Here is a 25,197-nt window from a genome sequence, read left to right on the forward strand (position 1 = left end):
TTGTTGACCTTTCCAAAGACAATCAGGTTGTCTGAGCAGGAAGGGACTTCTATCAGCCCGGCCAGAGCCTCCCTAGCACAGAAGGCCCAGGAAGGGTGAGAGGTGGCAACAGGGGGGCCCAAACCTTGGAGCTCACCCTGGTGGGGTGGGGACCTCCTCCAGCCCTAGGGGTACCTCCTCTAGCATCGGGCACTGCAAGCTGCCAGTTCACACCGACCTGGGGGTGCACAGCATACGGTTCCTTTGGCTCTCACGCAGGCCCATGCCAAGCCACCGACCCCGGAAAGCCAAAAATTCAACACAGAGATACCGGTTGCCCTGATCTAGGAACACACAGACCTGGCCCAGGAAATAGTCCGTCCATGGTGAGGAACACGGCGGCCCAGTGGCTGGAGACTCTGACAATGCCTGCCCTGAGCCCATAGCCTGGGGACGCCCAGACCTCTGGCCTCACCTCCCACCCTTTCACAGCCAGCTTGGCAGACAGAATGGGCCTGGATCTGATGCTCTGCGAACACAGGCCCCTTCCCTAACTGTAAGGCAAGAAGTGGCAGTGGCCATCACCCAGGCAGAAATGATTACTTGGGACCTCATGGCCAGGCCTTGTGGCAGTCAGGAGAAGGGCTGAAGTCAGCCACTGAGTACTCACCTGTCTTGGCATACCACCATCACTAAGAGGGGAGCTGTATGGGCATCATGCCCGCTTTATGGACGAAGAAACTGAGGCCCAGGGAAGCACCTCACAGTGAGTTAGGGGCAAGGCCCAGTTCTTCCACTGCCCCCCTCCCTTCTTCCCCTCGCTGCAACCTGTGGGGAGGTACTTGGGGCAGACCCCAAGGGCCCTGGGCCGGGGTCTTCTTACCTGAGTCCTGTGGCCTGCTCCCTGCCTGCATGCCGCCTAACGGGGGTCCTGTGGCTGGCCCCAGGAGCAGGGCCAGCCTAGCAGAGCAGCTCAGTGTTGCGGGGAAGGGAGGCCCAGCCCACCACGCCGACCGCCTGGGGCCCCATGTATATTTAATGATGTCTATTATTCCTGTTTTGTCTCCGGAAAGGAGCCTGAGCAGCTGACAGAGGAGCCAAGAACAGCCTGGAAAGCTGGGCAGTGGGCCTGCTCCACGCTCCAGCTGGATCTGAAGACCCCAGGGGAGCCCTCTATGCCTCCTGCCAGCCCGGTGCCTGGTAGCCCCACAAAACCTGTTACCATTCACTCCCAAGAGGCACACCTCCTCCAGGAAGCCTCCCCTATGGCCCAGAAGACCCAGCTGGGGTCCAAATCCCAGCTCTGCACTTAGAAGCTGTATAAGCCCAGGGCAAGGTGCTGCCCCTAGAGAACAGGCTGCTGTGGAGACAGCTCCACACCGACTGTGGCACGTAGCGAGGACTCTCCAGGCCAAGGCCTGTCGACCTCTGCCTTCCGAGGCAACGGGTCTTCTACCCAGCCACCTTGCTCTCCCCTGTGAGTGCTCAAGGACCTTCTGGGGATGCAGCTTACCTTGGCAGCCAGGCCCGGCCTCAGGAGGTGCCACACGGAGAGCCCACAGCGTCTGGCCAACCTTCTAGGGCAGAGACCGCCCTGGAAGACCCCACATTTTCCTATGCACCCCGGACTTGGGCCTGCTCTTTCCCAAACCAGGCACCACCCCCCTCTGGTCATCACACTCGTTGCTGGCCCTGACCCAGCCTGGCCACAGACTTCACCAAATCGATAGAATTGTCCTCAGTCTGAACAGGAATTGTTTTCACTCTTTATTTCAGAAAGGAGAGCGGAGACCAGGGGCTTAGAGAAAAAAATACAGAAACCAAAAGCCAAAGCCTCTGCTCCAGGTGTCCCTGCAGGCTCTGGGTCCTGGGGTCCGTGCTGGGCAGGGGTTGCCCTCGGAGGGCAATACTTAGGACTCCTCAGGCTGAGGAAGGCATGAGCTGGGGCTTACAGCCACCATGAAGCAGCCTGGGGTGGGGCCGAGGGTCTGTCCTGGGAGGCGCCCTCCCCAGGTGCCAGCAGGCTCTAAAGGGCCAAGGTGCAACAACAGTAACTACGGCTTCCAGGGACCCGGGCAGGGTCAGCTCCTAGCCCCAGCACCAAGCAAGCCATCGATGTCAGGCCCCGGCTGGGGGGCAGCGGGCAACTTGCTTCTCCCGTGCCTGAAGGCAGCCAGGGGGAGGGTTCCAAACACGAGGGGCCAGTCTCATGGGAAATGCCACCAGACCAGCCCAGGTCCCCCAACCATGTCCCTTTGCCCCAACGCTCTTCATCATCTGCCTACTGGAGAAACTTCTGGAGACAGCAGAGACTTGAGAGACCCCTTCCTGGGGTGTATGTATTTGTATTTTTCCTGTTTGGGCTTTGGGGCATCCTGCTGGGGCCAACTCCCCAGGGAGGCAGGGCGGGCAGGCAGGGCGCCCAGCAAGAGGCACTACTTTTTGACAATCTGGATGACATCTTCGTGCTCCATGGTGTGGGTCAGGCCCACCCGCTGCGGGCTGTACTTGGTGCTGGTGCCCTAGGTGGGGAACAAGGCAGACGGGCCCTGTCAGCCTCTGCACTGAGCAAGGCCAAGGCTGATAGCTATTACAGGAGGAAGGTGGGTGGGTGTATATGTTACGGGATAGATGAATGCCAGAGGCTGAAGTGGGGGCCCCATCACTGGCAACACTCCCCCCGCCCCCAGACAGGAGGATGTCCCCAGTGGACTGACCATCCCCGGATCCCAAGATGGGAGAGGCCCAAGTCCAGTACGGGTCAGCACGCACACCCCGTAAACTGGGACACCACGCGGAGTGGCACGAACGCCTTGCTTCTGCCTAACCCAGAGGCTATGCTGGGCATGACTCCGGCCCTCCTCCTTCCCAGAGACTCACCCACACCAGCGCGTACTTGAACTGGCTGGCAAGTGACCGGTGGATGCGGTGGCACTGGGGGACGGGAGAGGGTAACAGTGAGATAAGTACCAAGCCCACCGAGCCTAGCCACACACCCAAGCCCAAGGCCTCCGCCAAGTAGCAATCCCCAAGGCAGGTGCTCACACAGCACTGGCCTTGTGAACACCACAGGCTCAATCCACAGGCGGTCTCGTGCATGGCTGCAGGCTCTTCTGATACTCCCACTTCCAGGTTGGCCCAAAGGCCATGGAGCTCACTGGAAACGTTCTCGAAGCCATCAGAAGAAGGTCTGGACCTGGCTGTCGGCAGGCTTCCTCTGGCCTTGCCTGAATGCCAACCCTGACAGATGCTCCTTCAGATGGGTGACGGTAGTTTTCAGGTCACCCCACCTCAGCCTGGAGTCACCATGCCTGGCCACTGTCCCCTGTGACCTGGAGCTTCACACCCATGACATCATCCGCCTCCACCTCAGGAATCCCAGAGCTCTTAAAGGAAGCTGGAAGGAGGGGAACTTGCAAGGGCGGCCAGCTCTTTCCCGGAGGCTGGGGGCCCCGGGTTGCGCAGGGGAGGGGGGCTGGGGAGACAGCTTCCGTGGGGACGCTGAGCCTGTAAGAACATTTCCTGAGCACATATGCGCAGCCGACCTGACAGGGCCTCCTCTAGGTGGCCGTGGTGGCCAGGACACTGCTGCCAGTAATGAGCACAGAGACCCACACAAGTGGTTCCAACGCTATTTTCTAGAGCAGAGAATGAAATCCGCTGGGGTCCAGCGGTCGTCTCTGGGTTTTATGTCTTCCTCAGCTTGACCCACAACAATGGAGCAGGGCCGCACCCCCGCAAGGACTCCCCTGGGACCCTGACAGCTTTGGGAGCACGGAGCGGGTGCTCCTGCCCTCGAGGCAGACAGGGCGTGCGCCCTCCAGCCTGCCACAGGCCCCACCGCACCCTAGTGTCTGTGACACTAGGAGCCATTTACCACGGGGCTCGGAGAAGTTTCTCCGCACTCGCATCTCTAGCAATGGGGGACAATGGCAGGTCACGGACGGCCGTCTTTTCTACTATGGGAAAGAACGTGTCGTTCGACGACAGGAAGACCACTGCTGCTCCGTGCCCACTGTACCCCCGCCTCTTGAGAGCCCTGCAAGGTCCTCTCTGCCTTGGGGGCTTACGGCCCATGACCCTTTTGGAAGCGAGGCCTTTGTCAGCTCTCACTGAATCCGTACCGGGGCCTAGGCTGGGTGCATCTCAAAGGCCCTGGGGATGGGGGTTCAGTTACCCCCAGATGAGGAAACTGAGGCACAGGGAGGCTGACACAGGATGGGGGAGAACCAGAATATGACCCTCGGTCTGCCTGGCTCCACTGTCTACCTGGGGCCCCGCTGCCAGCATCCAGCAGGCCTGTACTATACTCTGTGGCATCTGGGACAGTTGGGTGTCCCAGGAGGGAAGCACCTGTGGGGAGGGTGAGCAGGGAGGAGGAGGCCAGTCCAGGCTCTGGAGCAAGGCCCCCAGAGCCCCTCCCCTACCTCACTGGACCCTTGTCACCTCCTACCCCCGTGCAGCTGATGACAAACAGCCAGCATTCCCCACACTCACCCCTGCCTCTGGGCCTTGGTACCTATTAGTCCCACCGCCTGGAAAACCCTCTCCTACTGCTATCTCCCGCTTTTCTTCCCGGGAGTGGCTGAAGTCCTACATCCTCTTGGGCAAGCAGCCAGGGCCTGAGAGGGTTGAGGAAAGTACCCACAGAAGGTGCAGGGTAACTCCACAGAGGACCAGCACATGGGGGCACCCGTATCGACAGCTGCCGGGTCCCCAAGAGACACCGCAGCAGTCACAGGTTCCCCAAGAGACACCTCAGCAGTCACAGGTTCCGAAACAGGCCTGCAGCGGCAGGGACGCCCCCCGTCATGAGGAGTGATCTGAGGGATGCGGCTCCTGCCGGGCGTGCTAGCGTTCAAGGCCGAGCCCTGCCCTTTTGTATCAGGAACCTCTAGCTGGCAGAGGCCTCGGGCTGGGCTTGCTGACTGAATGCACGCATGAGCCCAGACGGCAGGCTGGCCCACCACCTGTCCACAGTACACATCCTGAGAAGAAATGAGCTAGATGGAAAACAAACCCCCAAAAAACCAAAGCCTAAGAAGTTGCCTGTGTCGACCTGGAGTATTGTTCCAGGCGCTTGAGCCATCATTTTCTCCCGCAGGGCCCAATACACCTCTGAAAAAGATGGTGCAGGGTCACATTGAAGGGACAGGTGACAGCTGTGCCTGCAACAAAACTCTAGACACCGAAATGCACCCTCCTCTCCCTGAGTCCACAGGCTCAGCCCAGAGCCCCTCTGCCTCAGGACCTCTGCATACCTTGCACCCCTGCCTAGGAGGGCTTCCACCACCCCTAAACCTTCACTGTCAGGTCCTACTTGGTCTACAGGCCCCCATGAGGACACCTCCCCCCAAGACCACCTGGCCTCTCTGTGTAGAGAGAGGCCTCAGGATCACTCCCCGTTCCCTTACTTTGTTCCACTCCCCGTTATGTGTGACTGCTTAGCTCTGGGATTGGGTATTTGGCATCTTTGACCCCGACGGACCCTGTTCTGGCAGGAACCGGGGCTGCTTTATCGTTGGTGCTCGATAAATGTGTGTTGAGTGTAAAAAGCAATCACAGCCATCCTGGGCTGGGGGGCAGGATGTGGGAGCAGGGAGGGCTGCTGGGGGCTGACTGAGGGACAGGAAGCCAGGAGGGGCCGAGGGCATGGAGGCAGTAGCTCTGAGCCGTAGGCACCGGGGAAACACAATGTGGAGTGACAGCACAGAAACGCCCCAGGGCAGTGGCTTTACCTGACAAACACCTGCACAGCTGTGGCTCTGAGCCTGCAACACCCAGACGTGACAGGACAGCGACGACCACCGCTTCCTGGACACCTTCCAAGTGCCAGGCGGCACGCTGACTATTCACACGCTGGACCTCCTTCAACCCCGCCCTCTAACCACCACTGGGGTAGAAAGTGCCAGCCCTGCCGGCGGGAGAGGCCTGGTGGCTTCATACGCAGCAAGAAAGGGGGGCTGGGATGCAACCCCAGGTCTAACTCCAGAGCCCACACCGGGCCACTCTGCTATTGCATCTAAGAGTCAACGGGAGAACCTCAGCAAAACCCTGCAGCAGGGACAGAGAGCTCCCTGACCCCACTGTCCCGACAGGTCTCGGCAACTCACCACGTGCTCCACGGAGGCCCCTTTCCGGAGGATGATGGCATCTGTGAAGTCCGGCCTCTCTGCAAAGGTAGAGGGAGGCAACCACAGTTACGGCCCCAAGCTGCTCTGTGCCCTTCCATCAGGGGACAGAGGCCCTTCCAGCCCCTTCCAGCCTTGGCTCAACCTTCCCCTCACTATTTGGTACACTTGCCCTACAGGTCCTCTTGCAGGGTTCTACAACCTTGACTTTAACACAGAAAATAAAAATAAACCCACATCCAGGAGGGCCGGCAACCCGGTCAGCCATGAGAATAAGTCCAGCCACATGAAGCATCTGGATGGAACTGGTAAGACATGGCAGCCAGCTGCCGGGGACCGGTCAGAGCTGCTACATCTCCTCCCTTGCCGACAAGGTCAAGGCTGATGCAAAGTGCCAGGACTCAACTGCAAGGTCACAGGGTGTGTGAGGTGAGCAACCAGGGGGAGGGGACAGAATGAAGGTTCCTGTGTATTCACTGGCCTGACCCAGGGGGCGTGCTCCTGCTCGAGGAGGCCGGGAGGGGGGTTACTGCTGTAGCCAGTGGGGAACCACAGGACAGCCTCTATCCCACTGCCCCTCCCCGCCTCAGCTCCCAAGCAATTCATCAAGACCAGCAGTCCCAGGAAGTGGCCCTCTGTACTGTAAAGGCTCAGCCGAGGTCTCTAGCAGCCTGGGGTAGAGGGCGGTGACAATTCCGAGATGGGAGAAAAGCTGAGATCTGTACGGGACAGGCTGAGCCAGGGGCACAGGGTCCGCACACAGAGCCGCCCTATGGGAGGGTGAGGCTCAGCCTGTTTCCTGGGCCACACGCCGTCTAACTCACGTCCTCTCTTCTTGGTGTAGATGCAGGTCAGGGCCAAGTATTCCCAAAGCATCTCAAGCAAGTAGTCCAGGTTCAGCTTCATGCCGCAGCTGCCAGGGAGGAAAGCGGCCGGTCAGAGTAGCCCCATGGGCTCTGTTCTCGACAGTGAGAACTGCTTTCTCACTGTTGCAGGGGACAGCCTCCATCTGGCTGGCCCGGGGAGAGAGGCCGGCGTGGCCCATCTGGGACCCGTGGGGAACTGAGCCTGTAGTTCTGATGGCGGCTCGACACTTCAGCTGCCAGCACCTCTGGCCACCACCACGGTCACGCCCAGCAGAGCTCAGCGGTCTCTCCTGGGGGTCCCGGTGGCATCTGTGGAGGGCACGTGGCATCTCTGAGGGACACAGGGCGCCAGGAGGTGGGGCTTCCCTCCTGACACCTGCTGGAAGGAGAATGCTGAGCATAGCTCAGCCCAGGGGGGGTTTTGTTGAGGGGGTGGCTCCTGGCTCGATCGTTTGTAGAGGCATGAGCCTGAGCAGGCACCTTGACCTCCACTGACACGCTGTTGGCATAGCAAATGAAGGTGTGTTGAGGAGGTGACCTCATGCCCTGAGAACCGGCACATCCTTGGGCAGCCCCTCAAGGCAGCCTGGGATATAGCGGCAGGAGAGGAACTGAGGCGGTCTTTCAGGAGGGATGCCAGCGCTCTCCTGCTCTTGGCGGTAGCTGGCAACGCCTGGGAGGGGGTCCGGGACCCTCACCCATCATTTGCACCAGTCACCCCGCCCCCTTGGCCGCTCAGCATCTGGTTCCCCGTAAGCCCTGCCTCAGTGTGAAGGTACAGAATGCCTTGTGATAGCCGGGAAGCCAGAGAGCGGAGCACACAGGTCGGGCTGCTCCCAAGAAGGAACTTGCAAGGACACTGAAAAATGAACTACAGGGGTGTCTGGGTGGCTCAGTCGGTTGAGCGTCCGACTTCGGCTCACATCATGATCTCGCGGTTCGTGAGTTCGAGCCCCGCGTGGGGCTCCGTGCTGACAGCTAGGAGCCTGGAGCCTGCTTCGGATTCTGTGTCTCCCTCTCTCTGCCCCTTCCCTGCTCACGCTCTGTCTCTGTCTCTGTCTCACAAAAATGAATAAACATTAAAAAAAAAAATGAACTACAGTCCCCAGGACCCACCGCTCCAAGGAGGGCAAGGATGCCCCCCACCCCCCACCCGAGGACTTAACTTCCCTCTTCCCTCTGCCATGCAGTGGTAGCCGCATCTTCTGGAGGATTAGGAGCAGCTGGCTCACAGCCTAGGGATCTCTTAAAAATTTTTCTTTTAATGTTTGTTTATTTTTGGGAGACAGAGAGCACAAGCAGGGGAGAGACAGAGAGAGAGGAAGACGCAGAATCTGAGGCAGGCTCCAGGCTCCGAGCTGCCAGCACAGAGCCCGATGCAGGGCTTGAACTCACGAACTGTGAGTTCATGACCTGAGCTGAAATAGGACGCTTAACCGGCTGAGCCACCCAGGCGCCCCTTGGGATTTCTGAGGTCTGCGGTTAACTACTAAGCTACGAAGCCTGTTAACAATTCTTATCCATTTACCTTGGTGGATGAAATCCTTCTGTTATCTTAACCAGAGCCCATCCCACATCATCCACTCTGCCCAGGCCGATCCAGGGTAGGACCAGGCCAAGGTCAAAGCCGTTACTAAGATGGTCTACTCTGGCCTGGGTGCGTGTGGGGGCTCTGCCTGGCCAACGTGGTGGGGAGGCCTGACGGGCTCACACACACACAAGAAGGTGCTGGGACCCTCACCTGATGACCACACTGTTGGGCTTCCGGGCCAGGCGGTCCACTTCTTCCATGGAGATCTGGTCAATTTTGTTATAAACCTGGGATTGAGAAGATGGAGGTGGGTGTCGGGGAAGGAAAAGAATACAGTAGCGCAGGAACCGGGTCCCCAGATGCCGCGGCCCTGCCCACAGTGCCTCCCTCCGCGTGCCGGAACACAACAGGGGCAGGGGCCGATGCCAGCGTCCTCCCTCCCCTGCTGCCTCAAGGGTGGGGAAACGGTGCAGGGTCCTGGGACCGCTGTCCCTCCCCAGAAGGGAAGGCTGGGATAGAACCCGGTGTCAAGCTAGGGAGGTCTGCAAAATTCATGCAGCCGCCAGGGAAGAGGGGCAGGGGGGTGAAGGCAGCTCCATGCTCTTCTTGCCCCTCTGGGAAGCTTGTCTCCCATCTGGGTCACCCCGGGGCCAGCTCCGCTCCCACATGTGCGCCCTAGGGCCCAGTGCCACTTACATACAAGCAGGGCATGTACACCCGGTTGCCCACGATCACATCGATGAACTCATCCGGGGAGCAGTCTTCTCGGAAGAGCACCTCTGCGTTGAAGATCTCTGAGGGGCTCGGATTAAGGGCCACCTGAGCACCAGCAGCCAGCAGCGCCCCCGCAGGAGAGGGGCCCGGATAGCCAGTTAGGAAACACAGTGCCGAAAGGGACCTCGGAGGTCATCTGCTTTGGAGGTTTTACAAGCTCTTCAAGTTTGGGGACTGCTCTCGTTGTTTTTCAAAAGGAGCCACGATACATAACGTTTCAATCAGTGGTTTCAATCTTCTCCATTAGGCAAGAAGAAAAATGGACTTGCCAGAATCCCCAAAGCACCTCAGTGGAACCCCAGGCTTCGGTGCCAGGAGCACTGTCTGCAAGCATTGGTCTAACCCAGCTTCCCTCGTGCAAAGCTCTCCTCTGGAGGCTTGCATACCTGCAGTGACAGGGGCCTCATCACCCTGCACACAGCCTGTCCCAAGGTGACTTCTTCACATGCTGAGCTGCTCTGCCTCTGGGGCCCTGCCCTGTCCTCCAGCACCCCCGACAACCAGCCAGGCCCCTGGTTCTTCCTGAGGCTTCCCCAGGCCAGGAACCCCCAGTCCTCGGGCGCTGTTTCCCTCACCATCTCATCTTCCTTCCAGATGTGACTGGCTGCCAGTGCCTAGTACTTGCCAGGGAGTTAGGAAGCCACTGCTGAGTTCACAGCTCTGGCCCAGCCAGCCTGCAGCTTGGTGAGCATGGAGGCAGGGGGGACAGGAAGTGTCCCATGTCACTACCGCTTTCCTGGCAGTCGCTCAGATGGAGCCGGGGTGGCTTGGGGTGGTCTGTGATCATCCTGGGCCGCAAGGCCTCCCTCCTGTCTCGGGTGGCCCCTCCCCTGCCCTGAGGGCTCTGGGCCCTCCCTAGCTGCTTTTGGGAGGATACTGTACTCATGCAGAATCAGCTGCACCAGCTTTTCCGAGCACTGGGTCAGTGTGACTGTGGAGTTAAAGGAGATGCCACCACCTTTCTTGGGCTGGAGGAGAGAGGAAAGGAGAGCGGCTCACAAAGGGGCAGCTGCAATCATCCCAAACCCGCCCGTGCCTGGCTTCCTGGTGAGGGGGGGCCTCACCTTGAAGTAGATGTTGGGCTTGTGCTTGTTGAGGCGGATACCCACTGATTCCAGTTCCTTTTCCAGCAGAGACCTGGGAAGAACCCCCACGAGCCTTCACAGGTGTCCAGAGGCAGGCCAAATGGCTTCCCTGTCACACAGGAAGCCCCTGCCCTTCCAGAGGGAGGCCAATGCCCTCCTACCCACCACTGGGAACCCAGAACGTTCCTTCTCAACAACCCAAAGCTGCTGAGGAGCCTCTGGACCTTCTGCCCAGTTCGAGGGAGACTGGCTGGGCCTGCGACCGGCACGCAGAGGCAGGCCTGCTGTGTCCCTTAGCCAGCAGGTCAGGGCATGAATAAGGCTTCTGTTGTTTGGGCCTGGGCTCCCACTGGGTTCTGGGCAGCAACTGAGGCACCTTGGCCTCTGCAGGCAGGAGCCAGAGCCAGCATGGGGCTCACGGGTGACACAGGCTTCAGTCGGTGCGGCGTACCACAGTCCCCAGCCTCCAGACATCTCCATGCCAGATGTAAGCCACTCAGAGAGGATGCTCCAGGCTGACTGCACGGGTTTAGCCTGTGGACAGTCCTGCTGCTGCTCCCACGTGTGAGAGGCCCAAGCGCCCCGTGGATCACCCATCATGATCAGGGACACAGCAGCTGGAGCCACAGTGTCCTACCAGCACGCCCAGGGATCCCCACCGCCCCCCAGACATGTTAGCCTGCCCCACCCCCCCCACTCCCCTGCAGACCTCTGCACTTCTCCCTTAGTGGCATCCAGCATCATGATGACGACGTCAGCCGTGCGTGCCACAGCAATCACCTGCCGGCCACGACCTTTCCCTGGACAGGTGGAAGGGACACGGTTACACAGTGACATAGGCACAACCCGTGTGACCCCCACCCAGGCCACGGAGCCCCAGACTCCTGTCCTCTACAGACCCATCATGGTCTCTGCCGTATGCCAGCCCCTGGCTGTGATTTCCTTGCCATTTTTCACTAATCCGTGTGCTGTTTTACTCCTGGAGACTTGTTTTAGAAGGTAATCTGACATCACCACCTCAGGAGAAGTAACATTCTCCTCCTGTCCCTACCCTGCAATAGGCCACACGCTAAGTGCTTCGTGAACATTTCCTCACAACCACCCTATGTAGTCAGTGTTATCAAGCCCATTTTATAGATGAGAAAACTGAGCCTTGGTTTGGAGCTCATCACTTGCCCAAGATTACAAAGCCAGTGTGCTATCAGGATTTGAACATGTCTGCCCTTTCTGGAAATGGGGCGGTATAACCCACCCCCAATCCAAGGGCTGCAGAAAGGATCACATGAGACACCACAGGAAGAGGTACTTTAGGAACTGCCACACAAAGGTCAGACCATGTGGTTACTGCACCACCAGAGAAGTCAGGCGCCTTGCCAAGGTCACAGCGCTAGGATCCAGGTAGTGTACATTTCAACCATGATCTGCCTCCCTCTTTGGAGAATGGGGGGCTGTGTCCAGTGATCTTCACAAGCCAGGGGCCTCCTGTCACTACCAAACGTACTTCCCCCACAGTGGCCAGACCACACCAGGCCCCATGATGCTGCTGGGACAGCAGGTTCCTGGGGGACCATCACCATTTCCACCAGCCCAATTCAAGTAGGCAGGACTCTGCCCTGATGGGGGCAGTGGGGTACGGAAACGTGCAGAGGAGATGGCAACTGGACCCCCAGGGAGGAGGTCCTGCTGCCCAGCCTGGACAGGGTTACTAAACCAGAGAGGTGGGCACCAACCCTGGCCCTGCCCCTTGATGGGTGAAGAGTCGTTTAGGGCAGACCCTTTACCTGTCTGTCCCTGCGGTTCCTCCTGGCTATGAAAGGGAAATAATGACACTTCCTAAGTCACAGGACTATGTGAGACAATGGTCAGCGCAGAGCCCGGCACTTAGCCAGTGCTGGATAACCATCAGCTGGTTACCGTGTCCGCAACGCTGCAGGAAGCCACCAGAAGCCACAGGCATGTTCCTATCTCAGAAAGCAAAGACAAGGGGCGCCTGGGCGGCTCAGTCAGCTGAGTGTCCGGCTCTCAGTTTCGGCTCAGGTCATGATCTCACAATTTCATGGGTTCAAGCCCCACATCGGTCTCTGTGCTGACAGCGCGGAGCCTGCTTGGGATTCTCTGTCTCTCCCTCTCTCTCTGCCCTTCCCCCAGTCACACTGTCTCTGTCTCTCTCAAAATAAGTAAATAAACTTAAAAACTTAATAAGTAAAAAAACTTTAAAAAATATTTTTAAAAGCTTAAAAAATAAACTTAAAAAAAGTTAGTAAATAAACTTAGTACATAAACTTAAAAATAAACGTAAAAAAAAAAAAAAACCACCCTTTTCTTAAAAAAAAAAACAACAAAGATAAAACAAAGGACAGGGCCCCAGGACTAGGAGCATGGCCTGAGCTAGCCAGCTGCTAAGGGGCCAGTCCTTGCAGGGGTCTGTCCAGGGACACACCATGGAAGTGGGAACTCAAACCTGCCAGGTAAGCTACACGACCTTGTACAGGTCCCTTCACCTTGCCGGGCCTCAGTCTCCTCGGCTTTAATACGGGGCCTGCCAGGACCGTATGAGGCCAGAGTCCCTGAAGCACAGGGCATTGAACCCACCCCTACCCGTTGAGCCCTGCAGCCATGTCCAATTTTAACGGTGAGGCCAGTACAGCAAATCCCTACAGAAGAGGACGGGCTGGGGTGCAGAGATCCACCCTGTTTCCCACCTGCCTGTTCCCACTCCCTACCTTGTGCTGCACCTTCAATGATCCCAGGAAGGTCCAGGAGCTGGATATTGGCTCCTTTGTACTAGGATGCAGAGGAGAAGGTAAGGTGAAGAGGGGTGACCGTGGGAAGGGCTTGCCTGAACCCAGGACCCCCACTCTGGCCTGCAGCTCAGGGGCTCTGGGAATCCCAGGGCTCAGCCTCGGGGGCCAGGTCCAAGCCTGCTCAGCCTGGCACAGCTCCAGCTCCAGATCCTGCAAGCTGAGGAGCCCCCAGGCACAGACTCTGGAGTTTTTGTAATCCTACCCACCCATCACTGATGGTAACAGCACCTTACAAAAATATCACTTCACCGCGGAGGCTCTGGGCCATAGGACCCCAGCTACCCGAGGCGTTGAAGCTTCACAGGAAACAGGGGGATACAGCCAACCACCACCAAGTGACCCAAGCCGGGGTGGCGCGGGCCAGTGGAGCACAAAGGGGCACCAGCAAGAGCGGCCAGGTGCTGGCCGGACTCCCGGAACCAGTCAGGTTCCAGGCAGGCATCTCTGGGGTCCCAGCAGCCAGAATCCTCAGAGGTACCACTGCTTGAGAGCAAAGAAGCTCAGTTCAGAACCGCCCCCCCCACCGCCCCCCGACCCCCCAGGGACACCTCCACTCACAACTTACAAATATATAATCGCAAACCCAAGCATGTACCCTTTCCCCTTCTGGAATCCAGCACACCTCGACTTACTTCAATGACTCCAGGGATACATGTCAGGGTTGTGAATTCGTAGGACGCAGCTTCGCTGGCTGTGGAGGTCATTAGACTCAAGAAGGTAGACTAGGAGGAAAAAGAGGTCATTGCAGTGAGGAGTCTTGTCCCAGCCTCCTTCGAGAATCCCCACAGGCCAGGAGTCTGCCGGATGCAGGCATCACAGAGACTCCCTCCTCCGCCTCAGGGTGGGGACCTGGGTAGCTAGAAAGAAAACCACAGCTGGAAAGGTCGCCTCTGGCTCTGCCCAGGGCAGGTAGGGCGCCAGAAGGACACTCTATTCCTCGGAGGCCTCAAGGCCCATCTCAGGTGGACACAGGGACGTGGTTTCTAAGTGGGATCCCCAACTAAATCAGGGGCCCCTCTCTAGCTCCACCAAACCCTCCAGCCTTTCCTGGGCCCCAGAGAACTTCAAGCAGGCAACAGCCTGTGGCACTCAAAGTGGCTGCTCACCCAGGGAGGGGTGAGATAAGCAAGGAGGCAGATGAGGTCTGAGACAGAGCCAGACGGCAAGAGAGGGTGCTGCCAGGCAGGAAGGGTCTTGATGGGAACATTTATGCCACGGTTTGCTGTGGGACCAGAGCCATGGCCTGGTGGGGAGTTAGAAATGTGGCTCCCCTGGGCAAGAAACTTCATCCTCTGAGCTTCAGAGTCCTCACGCATAGACTGGCCATCTGCTCGCTCCCTACCACATGGGGCCACGTGGGGTTAAAGATGATGAGGCACCCGAGGCGCCAAGCCCCGAGCATGGCGAGACCACGGCGATGGATGCAGTGGCCCAGAGGGCCAGCAAAGCAGTGGGCAGAGCCAGAAGGGGAAGAAAGTCAGCCCTGGCCTCCTGCCCCCATCCTAGTCACAGGACACCTGGAATAAAAAGTCTGAGACGCAGTTGTGACGGGGGCCGCCTGGACCGTGCCCCTCGCTGGCAACCGGAACGGCTGGGGGCACATCTCACTCACATATCTTCAGGCCTTGAAGGAAACACTGCCCTCGAATCCAGAAACTCTCCACTCTGGGGACCTCTTAGAAACTCGAGGAAAGATAAAAACCCAGTGGGGTAGACAGGTATGGACAGGTGGGGCAGCCCGAGAGCAACAGTTGCCGAGACACTGAGTGATGGCGGCTGGACGCTAACGGAAGGCTCTCTGGCCTCTGCAGTGGGGAGGCTGGGCCCTCCCATGGCTGGAGAGCCCAGATCCCCAACAGGACGGTGGCATCTGGCCACAGGGCAGACCCTCAAGGGCATAGCCCTTGGTAAACAAGATGGCTTCTCCCAGCCTGGGCTTCTCATCTGGAAAAAAAGTCCTCGGCAGGTTGGAAAGTAAACTCAAAATAAAAGGTGAAAACGGATAGAGTCCATGATAAACACCTGAAGAATTAAATCCTGAAAATACTTACTTGTCACTCTGTGGGACAGCTATGACCCAACATCTTACTGGTCATGTATAGGCAACACATAAGCATTTGTCCCGCCTTTCCAGGAACTTTTTCAGGCTAACCAGACAGCAACACTGATGAGAGAAAGTGCTACTCTCTTGAGGAACATCAGCTAATTAGTGAGGAAGGAAGAAGAGAACTAGAAAGTCGACATCTGCAACCACTAACAAAACTCACAGGCAAGGACAATTCACTGATGTCAAGGACACCAAGAGGATGTCAACGGGGCCTGACTTTTGCACACTACTGTAGGCACACCTTGCAGGGCACTTTGCAGTCCCCTGGGGTGGGGGCGGGGAGGCTAACGCAACTATGCGGAGGGGAGACAGGGTATCCCTCCCCTTAACCCAGTGGTTCTGGAAATGCAACCAGCTGTCAGGGGCTTTCCGGCATGGTGCAAAACGAGGTCTACCCCCTCTCCTATGTGGAACCAAGCCCCAAGTCCCAGGTTCCTACCTGACTTGCGGCTCACAGGAAGAACAACGAACAGACGAAAAGGTTAAGGCACACCACAAGGAAGCAAGCAGACAACTGCAGAGCATGGGCTTTCTGTAGGACCACTGTCCGGTCTCTTGAGAGCTAGGGTCTTGACAAAAGGGACTGTTCTAGATTAAAGCAGATGGAGGAATAATACATACAGGGGCCCCATGTGGTCCTACAACAGACCTCCGTTTGGACAGATCAGCCGCAGAGGTCATTTTGGGGCAAGTGTTGAAATCAGGATATGGTCCAGGCATTAGGTGGTTACTATTTTACTGTTAATCTTGTCTAGTGTGATAGATAGTTTGTGGCTCAGCAGGAAAATATCCTTATCCTTTAGAGATAAAGCTTAAATAGTGGGGTCAAAGGTCACAAAGCATGATGTCTGTAATCTAGTCTCAAATGGTTCAGTCAAAACAACAAAAGCCCACTCGCACACGCACACAAATACACACAAATACCAGGAGATGGAGCAATATGGCAAACTGATGGACCCAGATGGCGGGGACACTGTATTTGTTCTTTCATCTCTCCTGCAAGTCTGGAAATTTCTATTACACAAAATTGGGAAAAACGAGAAAGAGACAAAAAGACAGGGATCTGGAAACCACACCAGGACTGAAGACTGTGCGGGTGGCCAGCTGGCAGAGGGCACGGCTGGGGACAGTCCCACCTCTCCAGAGGGGCTCCTGCAGCGCCGGCTCCTCCTGAGGGGCTGAGGCGGGAGGCCCCTGCGCTGCTCGGCGTCCAGTTGAGGAGTCATAAGCACCATCACTACAGGTATCTGAGCGCTGGCCAGGTAGCCGCACGCCAAACAGGTGCTCGGGTTTGGCACGAGGGTTGAAAGGGGCAGGCTGGATGGACGCCGAGCGGCCTGGGGGGAGGGGGGGGTCACAGTGGCTCCCTTCCAGGGCATTCATCACCCTCGGCTACAGCAACCTTCCCATCCTCATCCTACCTGCGCGGATGATAACGAAAACGACGTTGTTTCCCGAGCCCGCACAGATGGAGGACAGGGGGCAGTGCACCCAACCGGGTACTGATAATAAGGTCCAACTGGGGTAAGAGCGTTCCCAAAGATTAAGAAGCACCTGCCTGTCATAGGGAAGGAACCCTCCTGCAGAACTTGAGGCAGAGACTGGGCCAGCTCACAGCCCAGCGCTGATGCAGCATCACGTGTAGGGGTACGTGAGCAGACACTAGAGACATTCCTACTGTCCCCACGTGGCAATGGCTACAGCTCCTTTGGGGGGTAAATGGCAGTGTGCCGACGGCCATTTCTAAAACCCACATCCTAGAGCTGCTGTGCTCACTTGGCCAAATGCGTCCTCCACAAATACCGGCTCCAGTTCACAAAGATCCACGCACAAGGATAGTGACTACAGCACCGTGTGGGCAAACAAAAGCCTGGGGGTGACCTAGCTACCATGGCAGAGGAGGGAAGGAGCAGACTATTGATGACACTATGACCACAGTGAGGGATTCTAGGCAGCTGTTAAGAGAGGAGGTAACTCTGGGGCGCCTGGGTGGCTCAGTTGCTTGAGCGTCCAACTTTGGCCGCTCAGGTCGTGATCTCATGGTTCGCGAGTTCAAGCCCCACATCAGGCTCTGTGCTGACAGCTCAGAACCTGGAGCCTGCTTCGGATTCCGTGTCTCCCTCTCTCTCTGCCCCTGCCCTGCTCACACTCTGTCTCTGTCTCTCAAAAAGGGAATAAGCGTTAAATATATATGTATATATATTTAAAAAAAGAGAGAGAGGAGGTAACTCTAATGTATGAATGAGACGGATACCCACAGGGGAGTGAAAATGCCAGGGCCCAATGTAGCCATAATCCCATTTTCAGAGAGTGTGTGTGTGTTGTGTGTAGACAGAGCGCAAGATCAATTCCCACCTCCCGTGATACACACACCCATCATATAGGCCAAGGGGAAAACAAAACCAAACCCGTACAAAGCATAGCGCTCAGCCTGTAGTTAGCACTCGGGAAGCGAGAGCTGTTACCAACTTCCCCTGATGCTATTCCACCAGCGTCTGCCCAAGCCACCTGGTCATTGTTCCCTTGGCCTATATCTGAGCTGGGGTCCCCGCTTCCGACCTATTATCTGCTCAACAGCCAGAACGATTCTGCTACAAAGTGAGTTAACACCCAGATCTTGGTTTCTAAACAGCATTCTCAGAAGAAAAGGAACCAGGGCTCCCTGGAAATAACGGCCGATTCTAGGGCTGGGGCAGGGAACATACATGATGAGCCTGAAGTATCTCGGTGGTACCAGAAGGTAAGGAAGTGGTTCAGAGCAGCCTTCCTGAACTCCCTGACATAAGCTCCACCCCTGCCCTGCATATTCCTCCACAACAGTCCTCACCAGTCTTCCACTGTTTGCTTACTGTCTTTTCTCTCCTAAGAAGGGGAGCTCCGTGTGGGCAGGGACAGAACTATCTTGTTCCCTATCGTATTACCAGTGCCTCGCAGAGCCTGGCACAGGGTGTGCACTCAATAAACGTTTGTGCATGATGGATGGGTCAGAGACTGAGCGGAGACAGGAAACGATGGTCACCAGGCAGGATGATAAAGGGGTGGGACCTGATCCTGGGGGAGGCTGGGTCTTCTTGGTCCCTGGAGCGAATTCAGAAAGGCAGCGCGAGGAGGCGCAGGCAGTCGTGTCCGGAAGACAGGCTGCTTCCTCCCCAAGGCCCACGCTGACCATCACTGACCTTACCCACAGAGGGAAATCCAATCAGCGCCACACGGGCGTCACCCGACTTCATGACATCGAAACCCTCTCCTTTGGATGAGGCCGATTTGGACGGTTCCAGCAGCTGGGCCCGATACTTGGCGAGTTTTGCTTTCAGCAGGCCCAGATGATACTCAGTGGCTGAAGGACGGAAAGCAAGGCAGAAGGTAAGTATCCAGGGTATCCAAGCCCCGTGGGTCAGGTGCAACCCCACATACAACCAAATGCTGGCTGGAAACATCAGAACCGGATGGCAATCGTCGAGATCAGCAAAGCAAACACTCCTTGTCTGAAAATGCCACCTTAGCCTCTCACTTCATTTAGGATACAAGCCAGTGTCCTTATTAAGACCGCATGACCCCATGTCAGCACCAGGGGACAGCACCACCCCCTGGGGTGTGCCGGAGGATGTTTTCTGTGGTCAGTGTGATGGTGAGGTCCCCATCGCCATTCACCAGACAGGGGCCAGGGACGCCAGTGGCCCTACAAAGTGTGAGTCAGTCTGGCACAGCCAAGAATTGTCCCGTGTCCCATAGGATTTTTTCACAGCCCTAAGACATCTGTGGAGGGAAAACCTGGGTTAGGAGCACCAGGGCCTAGAGCCTAACTCTCTTTCACAAAAAGAAACCCCCAGGACATTTTCTTACAGTGTTAATAAACACTGAAATTTCCAGGAATGCGACTGCTGTGTACGTCAAGGAAAGAGTCTAGCATGTTGTGTTTCAAACTTTACCCAGAGGTGCTCACCATCTTGGGATCCCAGGCTGCTCACAGTGATGCCTCTTGCAGGGTACCTGAGTCACCAACATAACACACTGCACTGGTGTAGATTGTGGCTAAGCCCACATACCCGGTGATTCTGCCCAGAGGTGCAAATATCTCACTTCATTATAACGTCGTTGTACCTTGGCTGTGCCCCAACACTTAAATATTGAAATAAACGCTATTTTAATTATGAATTACTTTCCTTTCGCTCTGCCTTTGTATTAGGATTAGAGCACAATACTGATTTTTCTCAAATTCGGTGTATACAAAAGTTGCACAATGATGGCGAGTGGTATTTCACGACAGTAAAGGTGTTACAAAATCTTCACTAGAAAAGTGGGCTGTGGCTTAGTAACCTGGTCCCTCACTACTGCTCCAACATCTCCTTCCACTCTCTCTTATTTACTATATTCCAGCCACAGTGGCTTTCTTTTTGCTTCTTCGGGACATGCTGACACCCTTCGTGCCTCAGGATCTTTGCATTTGCTATCCCTTCCATTTCAACCTTGTCTGCACGGGGCCGGCTCCTTCTCGACATCTGAGGCTCAGTTCGGATGTCACCTCTTCAAAGAGGCCTCCCCTACTCAGCCGGAGGGGGCGGTGGGCAGTGTCCCGCAAAGGTAAGTAACCTGTGCTAGAATCCCACCCTATCATTCCTGGCCATTTAACTTTGGGAAAGTTCCTTAATCTTCTTGTCTATCAGTTTCTCAATTTGCAAAGCGGGGACGTTATCAGTAGTAACCACTCCACTGGATTTCTGTAAGGCTTAAAGCACTAAGAATAATGCCTAGCACCATTAAGCACCCAGGAAAAATTGGTTAGTATCATGATCCACAGTAACCCCTGCCCTTCCTCAGGCCCCCGCTCTGCTTCATGACCCCGTGTATGGTCTTCATGGCTCTTATCACCATTTGAAACTATCTTGTTTCTTTAGTTCCCTCACTCAAGTGGGGCAGGATCCCCAGTCTCCCGTGGCGCAGGGCAGGCACTCAGGAAACGTCTAACAAGTGAATGAGTGAATGGATGGCAGGGAGAAGTGGTCAAGAATGGGTTCGGCAACCGTCAGGTTCATCTGGACCTTCCTGTCACCCTAGGTCGTTGAGATTCTAAGCACCTCTTGAAGGGAAGGACTAAGTCTTAATCCTTAAATCACCTTTCCATCCCCTTTTCTACCACTGCCAAAATGGCAGCACGTCTAGCCTCCCTGCTACTTTCCTTGATCCTGTGGAGTATCATCCACAGGGCAGCTGGTGGGAGCTTTTAAAACAAAAATCAGACTATGTCTGTCCCCTGTTTAACACCCTCCACTGGCTCCTGCTGCCCTGAGAACACAATTCAGACTCTTTCCCATGACCTACAAGGCCCGACATGACTGGCCCTTTCCTTTCCCATCACTGCACTCCAGCCCCAGACCTTCAGATCCTTGAACAAGCCAAGTCCGTTCCTGCCTCAGAGATGTTCGTTCCTCTGCTGGGAACCGCCTTGCCCCAGATCGTTGCATGGCTGGTACCTTCTCATTTTGGCCTCAACTCACAATGTCCCCGCCTCATGGAGGTTTTCTCTGATCATTCACCTTAGCAGGCCCAGCCCCCACCTCCACCCTTGCTGTGTCACCCTGGTCTGCCTTCACAGCATGTATTTTTGGATGAAACAATCGTATTTATTTGGACTTCTCAGCCTCCAGAACTAAATGGAGCCAAGGAAGGACAGACACTGAGATTAGCCACCTAATATCCCCTGCTTCCTGCTCCTGCAACCCCAAAGCAGGACTGGCTAGGCACTGGGCTTCACTCGCCCTGGCCAGTCGTATCCCCCCATTACTCCAGATCCTCCTTCTGTTCTAGAATGTTTTAGATCTAGAAGTCCCATGAACACACCACGCTCACCAGGACTCCCATGCTTTTGCCTCCACAGTGCCCCTCACCTGCAGTATCCTCCCCTTAAGCAGCTCAAGCCCCACCTCCTCCTGGAAGCCTTCTCGGGTGTCATCATTTGTTTCTCCCCACTGCTCTTCTCCGGTGAGCTCTTCCAGCCCTTACAATCTGAAGCCTAGATTTGATCCTTCATTATGTGCTACCTCTGTCGGGGGTTTACTCTAAATACTGAGTGCTTCCCATGTGCCTAGTACTTTGCACATGCTATCTAGTTTAACCTAGCTGTGGGCTAAGATGAGACAGGGACAAATGAGGACATTGAGGCGCAAAGAGGTGAAGTGACTTTCCAAGCTTTCATGGCAGGTACTGGTGGCGCTGGAGTTCAAATCCAGGTCCGCCAGACTCGAGTCTTGATGGCCCCTGTTCCCGAGGTGTTGGGTGAAGCTGTAAAAGGGGTACCTCCTGGTGCTGGGTACCTGTAAAAGGGGTCCTCCTGGACTTGCCAGCACAAAGGGGGCGAGCGCCAACTCCCCCAGGCCCGACCACCGGGAGACCCGGGTTTGAACCCAGACCATGCCTCTCTGGGTCAGATGCTGGCTGCGCGCTGGGATTTCTCTACTCGGTCACCTGGTCTGGCACCAAGCAGATCTCACAGGGATCGTTTGCACTTAGACCAGCGCGTTGGGACCCGGATCTTGCCTGGTCCTGCCTGCCTCGGCGCGCTGGGAGACGAGGTCACGTCTCTGGCACTTTTCTGCGGCCTTCGAGCCCGCTTCAGCTCTATCGCTGGAGTTGTTCCCCCATTTTACAGACAGGAAAACTGAGGCGGGCAGAAAGGAAGGCCCCGCCAGGCCGGCCCTCACCCTTGTTCTTCTGCGTCCGAGCGATCTCCTTCTCGATCTCGGAGATCTTCTCCAGGATCCCCATGGTGGCGGCTGAACCGGGCGCACCGACAGAGACGGCAGCGGCACCGGGAATTCCGCCCTCTCGGCGGCGGCCGAACTGCGTGCGCCCGGAAGCGCACAGAGAACAGCGTCCTCGTGCGCCCGGCGCTCCGGGATTCAGAGTCCGGGCGGCCACGTCGAGCGGAGTGCTAGACACAATTGGTTCCGCCCGCTGGGCCGGCGGGGCTGGCCTCCCCACAGTCGCCAACTAAGAACCGGGGCGGGGCCAGGATGGGCTGGGGCGGGGCCGGGGCGGGGCCGGGACGGGGCGGGGCGGGGCCATTTTGTACTGGGCCAGGCGCGATCTGGGCGGGATGCGAGCTTGGGAGACAAAGAAGGAATGTTGGGTGAGGAACCCCGAACTTTGGGTTCCAAGCGCACCTGGCTCTGCTGGTGTCAAAAATCGCTGAGCTGAAAGCTTGATGGCTCCTGTTTTGTGTAGAGGTTGAAAGCGGGTCCCCCTTACCACGTTAACGAAATGTTCCAACTTAGCCTTAACCGCCTGCCATCAGATGCCTCCTGATGTGGTGCATTATAAAGTAGCACCTCCTACGTGGCATTCTTGCCAAAAAATACCGTATCTGAGTTTAGACACGAGGAACCATCAGACAAATGTAGAACGGGGTACGTTTTGTAAGACACGTGGCCAGGGCTCTTCAAAATTGTCAATGACTAAAGGTGCGATAGGGAGACTGTTCCAGATTAAAAAGATACTAAATACGATGTGTGGACCTTGCCTAGAATCTGGTTTAACATTTCAAAAGCAGCTATAAAAAGACATTCTTAATCCAATTGAAATTTCGACTTAGATAGGATATTAGATATTATGGAATCATTGCTAATGTTCATGGGTATGATTATGTAGGAGAATGTCTTTGTTCTTTAAAATTTTTCTTAATGTTTATTTTTGAGAGAGAGACAGAGTGCGAGCGGGGAAGGGGCAGAGAGAGGGAGACACAGAATCTGAAGCAGGCTCCAGGCTCTGAGCTGTCAGTACAGAGTCTGACGTGGAGCTCGAACCCACAAACTGCGAGATTATGACCTGAGCCAAAGTTGGACCCTTAACTGAGCCACCCAGGTGCCCCGAGAATGTCTTTATTCTTTTTTTTTTTTTATGTTTATTTTTGACAGAGAGAGAGATAGAGCATGAGCAGGGGAGGGGCAGAGAGAGAGGGAGACACAGGCTACGGGCTCTGAGCTGTCAGCACAGAGCCCGACGCGGGGCCCGAACTCACAGACGGCAAGATCATGACCGGAGCCGAAGTCAGACGCTCATCCGACTAAGCCACCCAGGTGCCCCGAGAATGTCTTTATTCTTTTTTTTTTTAACGTTTTTTTAATTTATTTTTGAGACAGAGAGAGACAGAGCATGAACGAGGGAGGGGCAGAGAGAGAAGGAGACACAGAATAGGAAGCAGCCTCCAGGCTCTGAGCCATCAGCCCAGAGCCCGACGCGGGGCTCGAACTCACGGACCGTGAGATCGTGACCTGAGCCGAAGTCGGACGCTTAACGACTGAGCCACCCAGGCGCCCCAGAGAATGTCTTTATTCTTAACAGATGTACCCAGTGGCATTTAGGGATTGTCTTAGTCTGCTCAGGCTGCCATAACAAAATACCACACACTGGGTGGTTTAAACAACAGAATGTATTTTTCTCACAGCTCTGGAGGCTGGAAGTCTGAGATCAGGAAGCCAGTATGGTTGGGTTCTGGTGAGAGCCCTATTCCTGGATTGTAGACGGTCACCTTCTTGCTGTGTCCTTACATGGCCTTTACTAGGTGTGTGCACACAAGGAAAGAAGGTGGAGCTCTCTGGTGTCTGTTCTTATAAGAGCGTGGATCCCATTATGACCTCATCTGACCCTTCCAAAGGGTCAGATTCCAAAAGATGAATCTCCAAATACCAACACATTGGGGGGTTAGGGCTTCAACATATGAATTTTGAGGGATACAAACATTCAGTCTATATCAGAGTTAAAGAACATGATGTTTGTATCTTACTTTAAATAGTTCCAAATATGTATACATTTAAAGAAAGGACGCTAAAGTAAATGGGGCCATATGTTAACAGTGTGTAGGTGTGTATTGAATTATTCTTTCAACTTTTCTGTATGTTTTTCATAAAAATTTGGGGGTGGAAAGTGGGTCCTTGGAAATGACTCTGTGTTCAGATTTGAGGTTCATAACAGCGTGAGCTTGGTTAAATGTCTTAATCCCTCCGAATCTGTTTCTGTATCTTCAACATGGGAATAACACGGTTGCTACAAAAACGTGCACGGGGCACATTGTTTGCCCCTAAGTTTTTCTTGAATGTCAGGGCCACTGTAAGTGATTTCTCCCCTGTGGGTCTCACATCCTCCTCAGATTCCACCCACATTTATTGAATGTTTATCATGGGCCAGGCTCTAGGCTCGAGGGGGGCTTCTGGGAGGTTTGAACTTGCAATTCTCACCCACCTTTTACAAAGTGCGATTACTAAGCCATGCAAAGTGCCTGGTCTGGTGGCTCAAGCTATTCAATAGCAGGGCTGAGATTTGAGAGCAGGGCCTCCAATTCCAAGTCCAGTGACCCCAAGGGAACATAACAAAGTAGACTGTGGTTGAGAATACCTGCGTGTGAGGGTTTGGGTAAGCTTTCAAAAAGGTTCTGTGAAAGCCCTCTGAGACCTAGGGAGGCCCATGCCAACGTGGAGGTCTGTAAGAGCCCTTACCCAGGAGTAGGTCTCCAACACTCCTCCGCCTCCAAATTGGACATGACGTGGCTCACTGGGCGGCTTTTCCAACTATGCTTGTGCCTACAAAGTTTCCATTTGGGGAAACAGAAGTGTTCTGAAATATGACTCACCTTCCAAGAGTCCTGGCATCTCTGCTGTTGTGTCTGCTTCGGTCACAGTCCCCGTGGGCCTCAGTTGCTTCGTAAATTACATGAGACTCATTCCTACTTCAAGGGTCGAGAGAGATAAGCTGAATATGAAGCATTGTCTAGGTAACTGGCCCTTTCTGTTCAGAAGGTCTGGGTTCTCCAAACCCAAACCTGGGAAGCCTTGTTTGTTCATCTCACTTGAGGAATCTTTGAAACAGAGTTTACAGACTTTCTGGAGACGCCGCTACCGTGACTGTAGAAATATTTTTTTTAATGTTTG

At 55.5% G+C, this 25,197-nt stretch overlaps 1 protein-coding gene across 1 annotated transcript; it reads right to left on the reverse strand.

Annotated features, from left to right (window-relative positions):
• Positions 1-1,733: 1,733 nt before the first annotated feature.
• On the reverse strand, positions 1,734-22,161 carry DRG2 (developmentally regulated GTP binding protein 2). Its single transcript, XM_047833401.1, has 13 exons — positions 21,976-22,161; positions 18,454-18,614; positions 13,803-13,892; positions 13,090-13,150; positions 11,076-11,166; positions 10,346-10,418; positions 10,159-10,249; positions 9,204-9,301; positions 8,718-8,794; positions 6,935-7,023; positions 6,093-6,151; positions 2,860-2,913; positions 1,734-2,501 (listed from the first exon to the last, which is right to left on the reverse strand). The coding sequence occupies exons 1-13, from the start codon at positions 22,037-22,039 to the stop codon at positions 2,415-2,417; spliced, it is 1,095 nt and encodes a 364-aa protein (XP_047689357.1). The 5' UTR covers positions 22,040-22,161; the 3' UTR covers positions 1,734-2,414.
• Between the last annotated feature and the right edge of the window lie 3,036 nt (positions 22,162-25,197).

The sequence above is a fragment of the Prionailurus viverrinus genome, chromosome E1 (assembly GCF_022837055.1).
Source record: "Prionailurus viverrinus isolate Anna chromosome E1, UM_Priviv_1.0, whole genome shotgun sequence".
In the NCBI taxonomy this organism is placed as follows: Eukaryota; Metazoa; Chordata; class Mammalia; order Carnivora; family Felidae; genus Prionailurus; species Prionailurus viverrinus.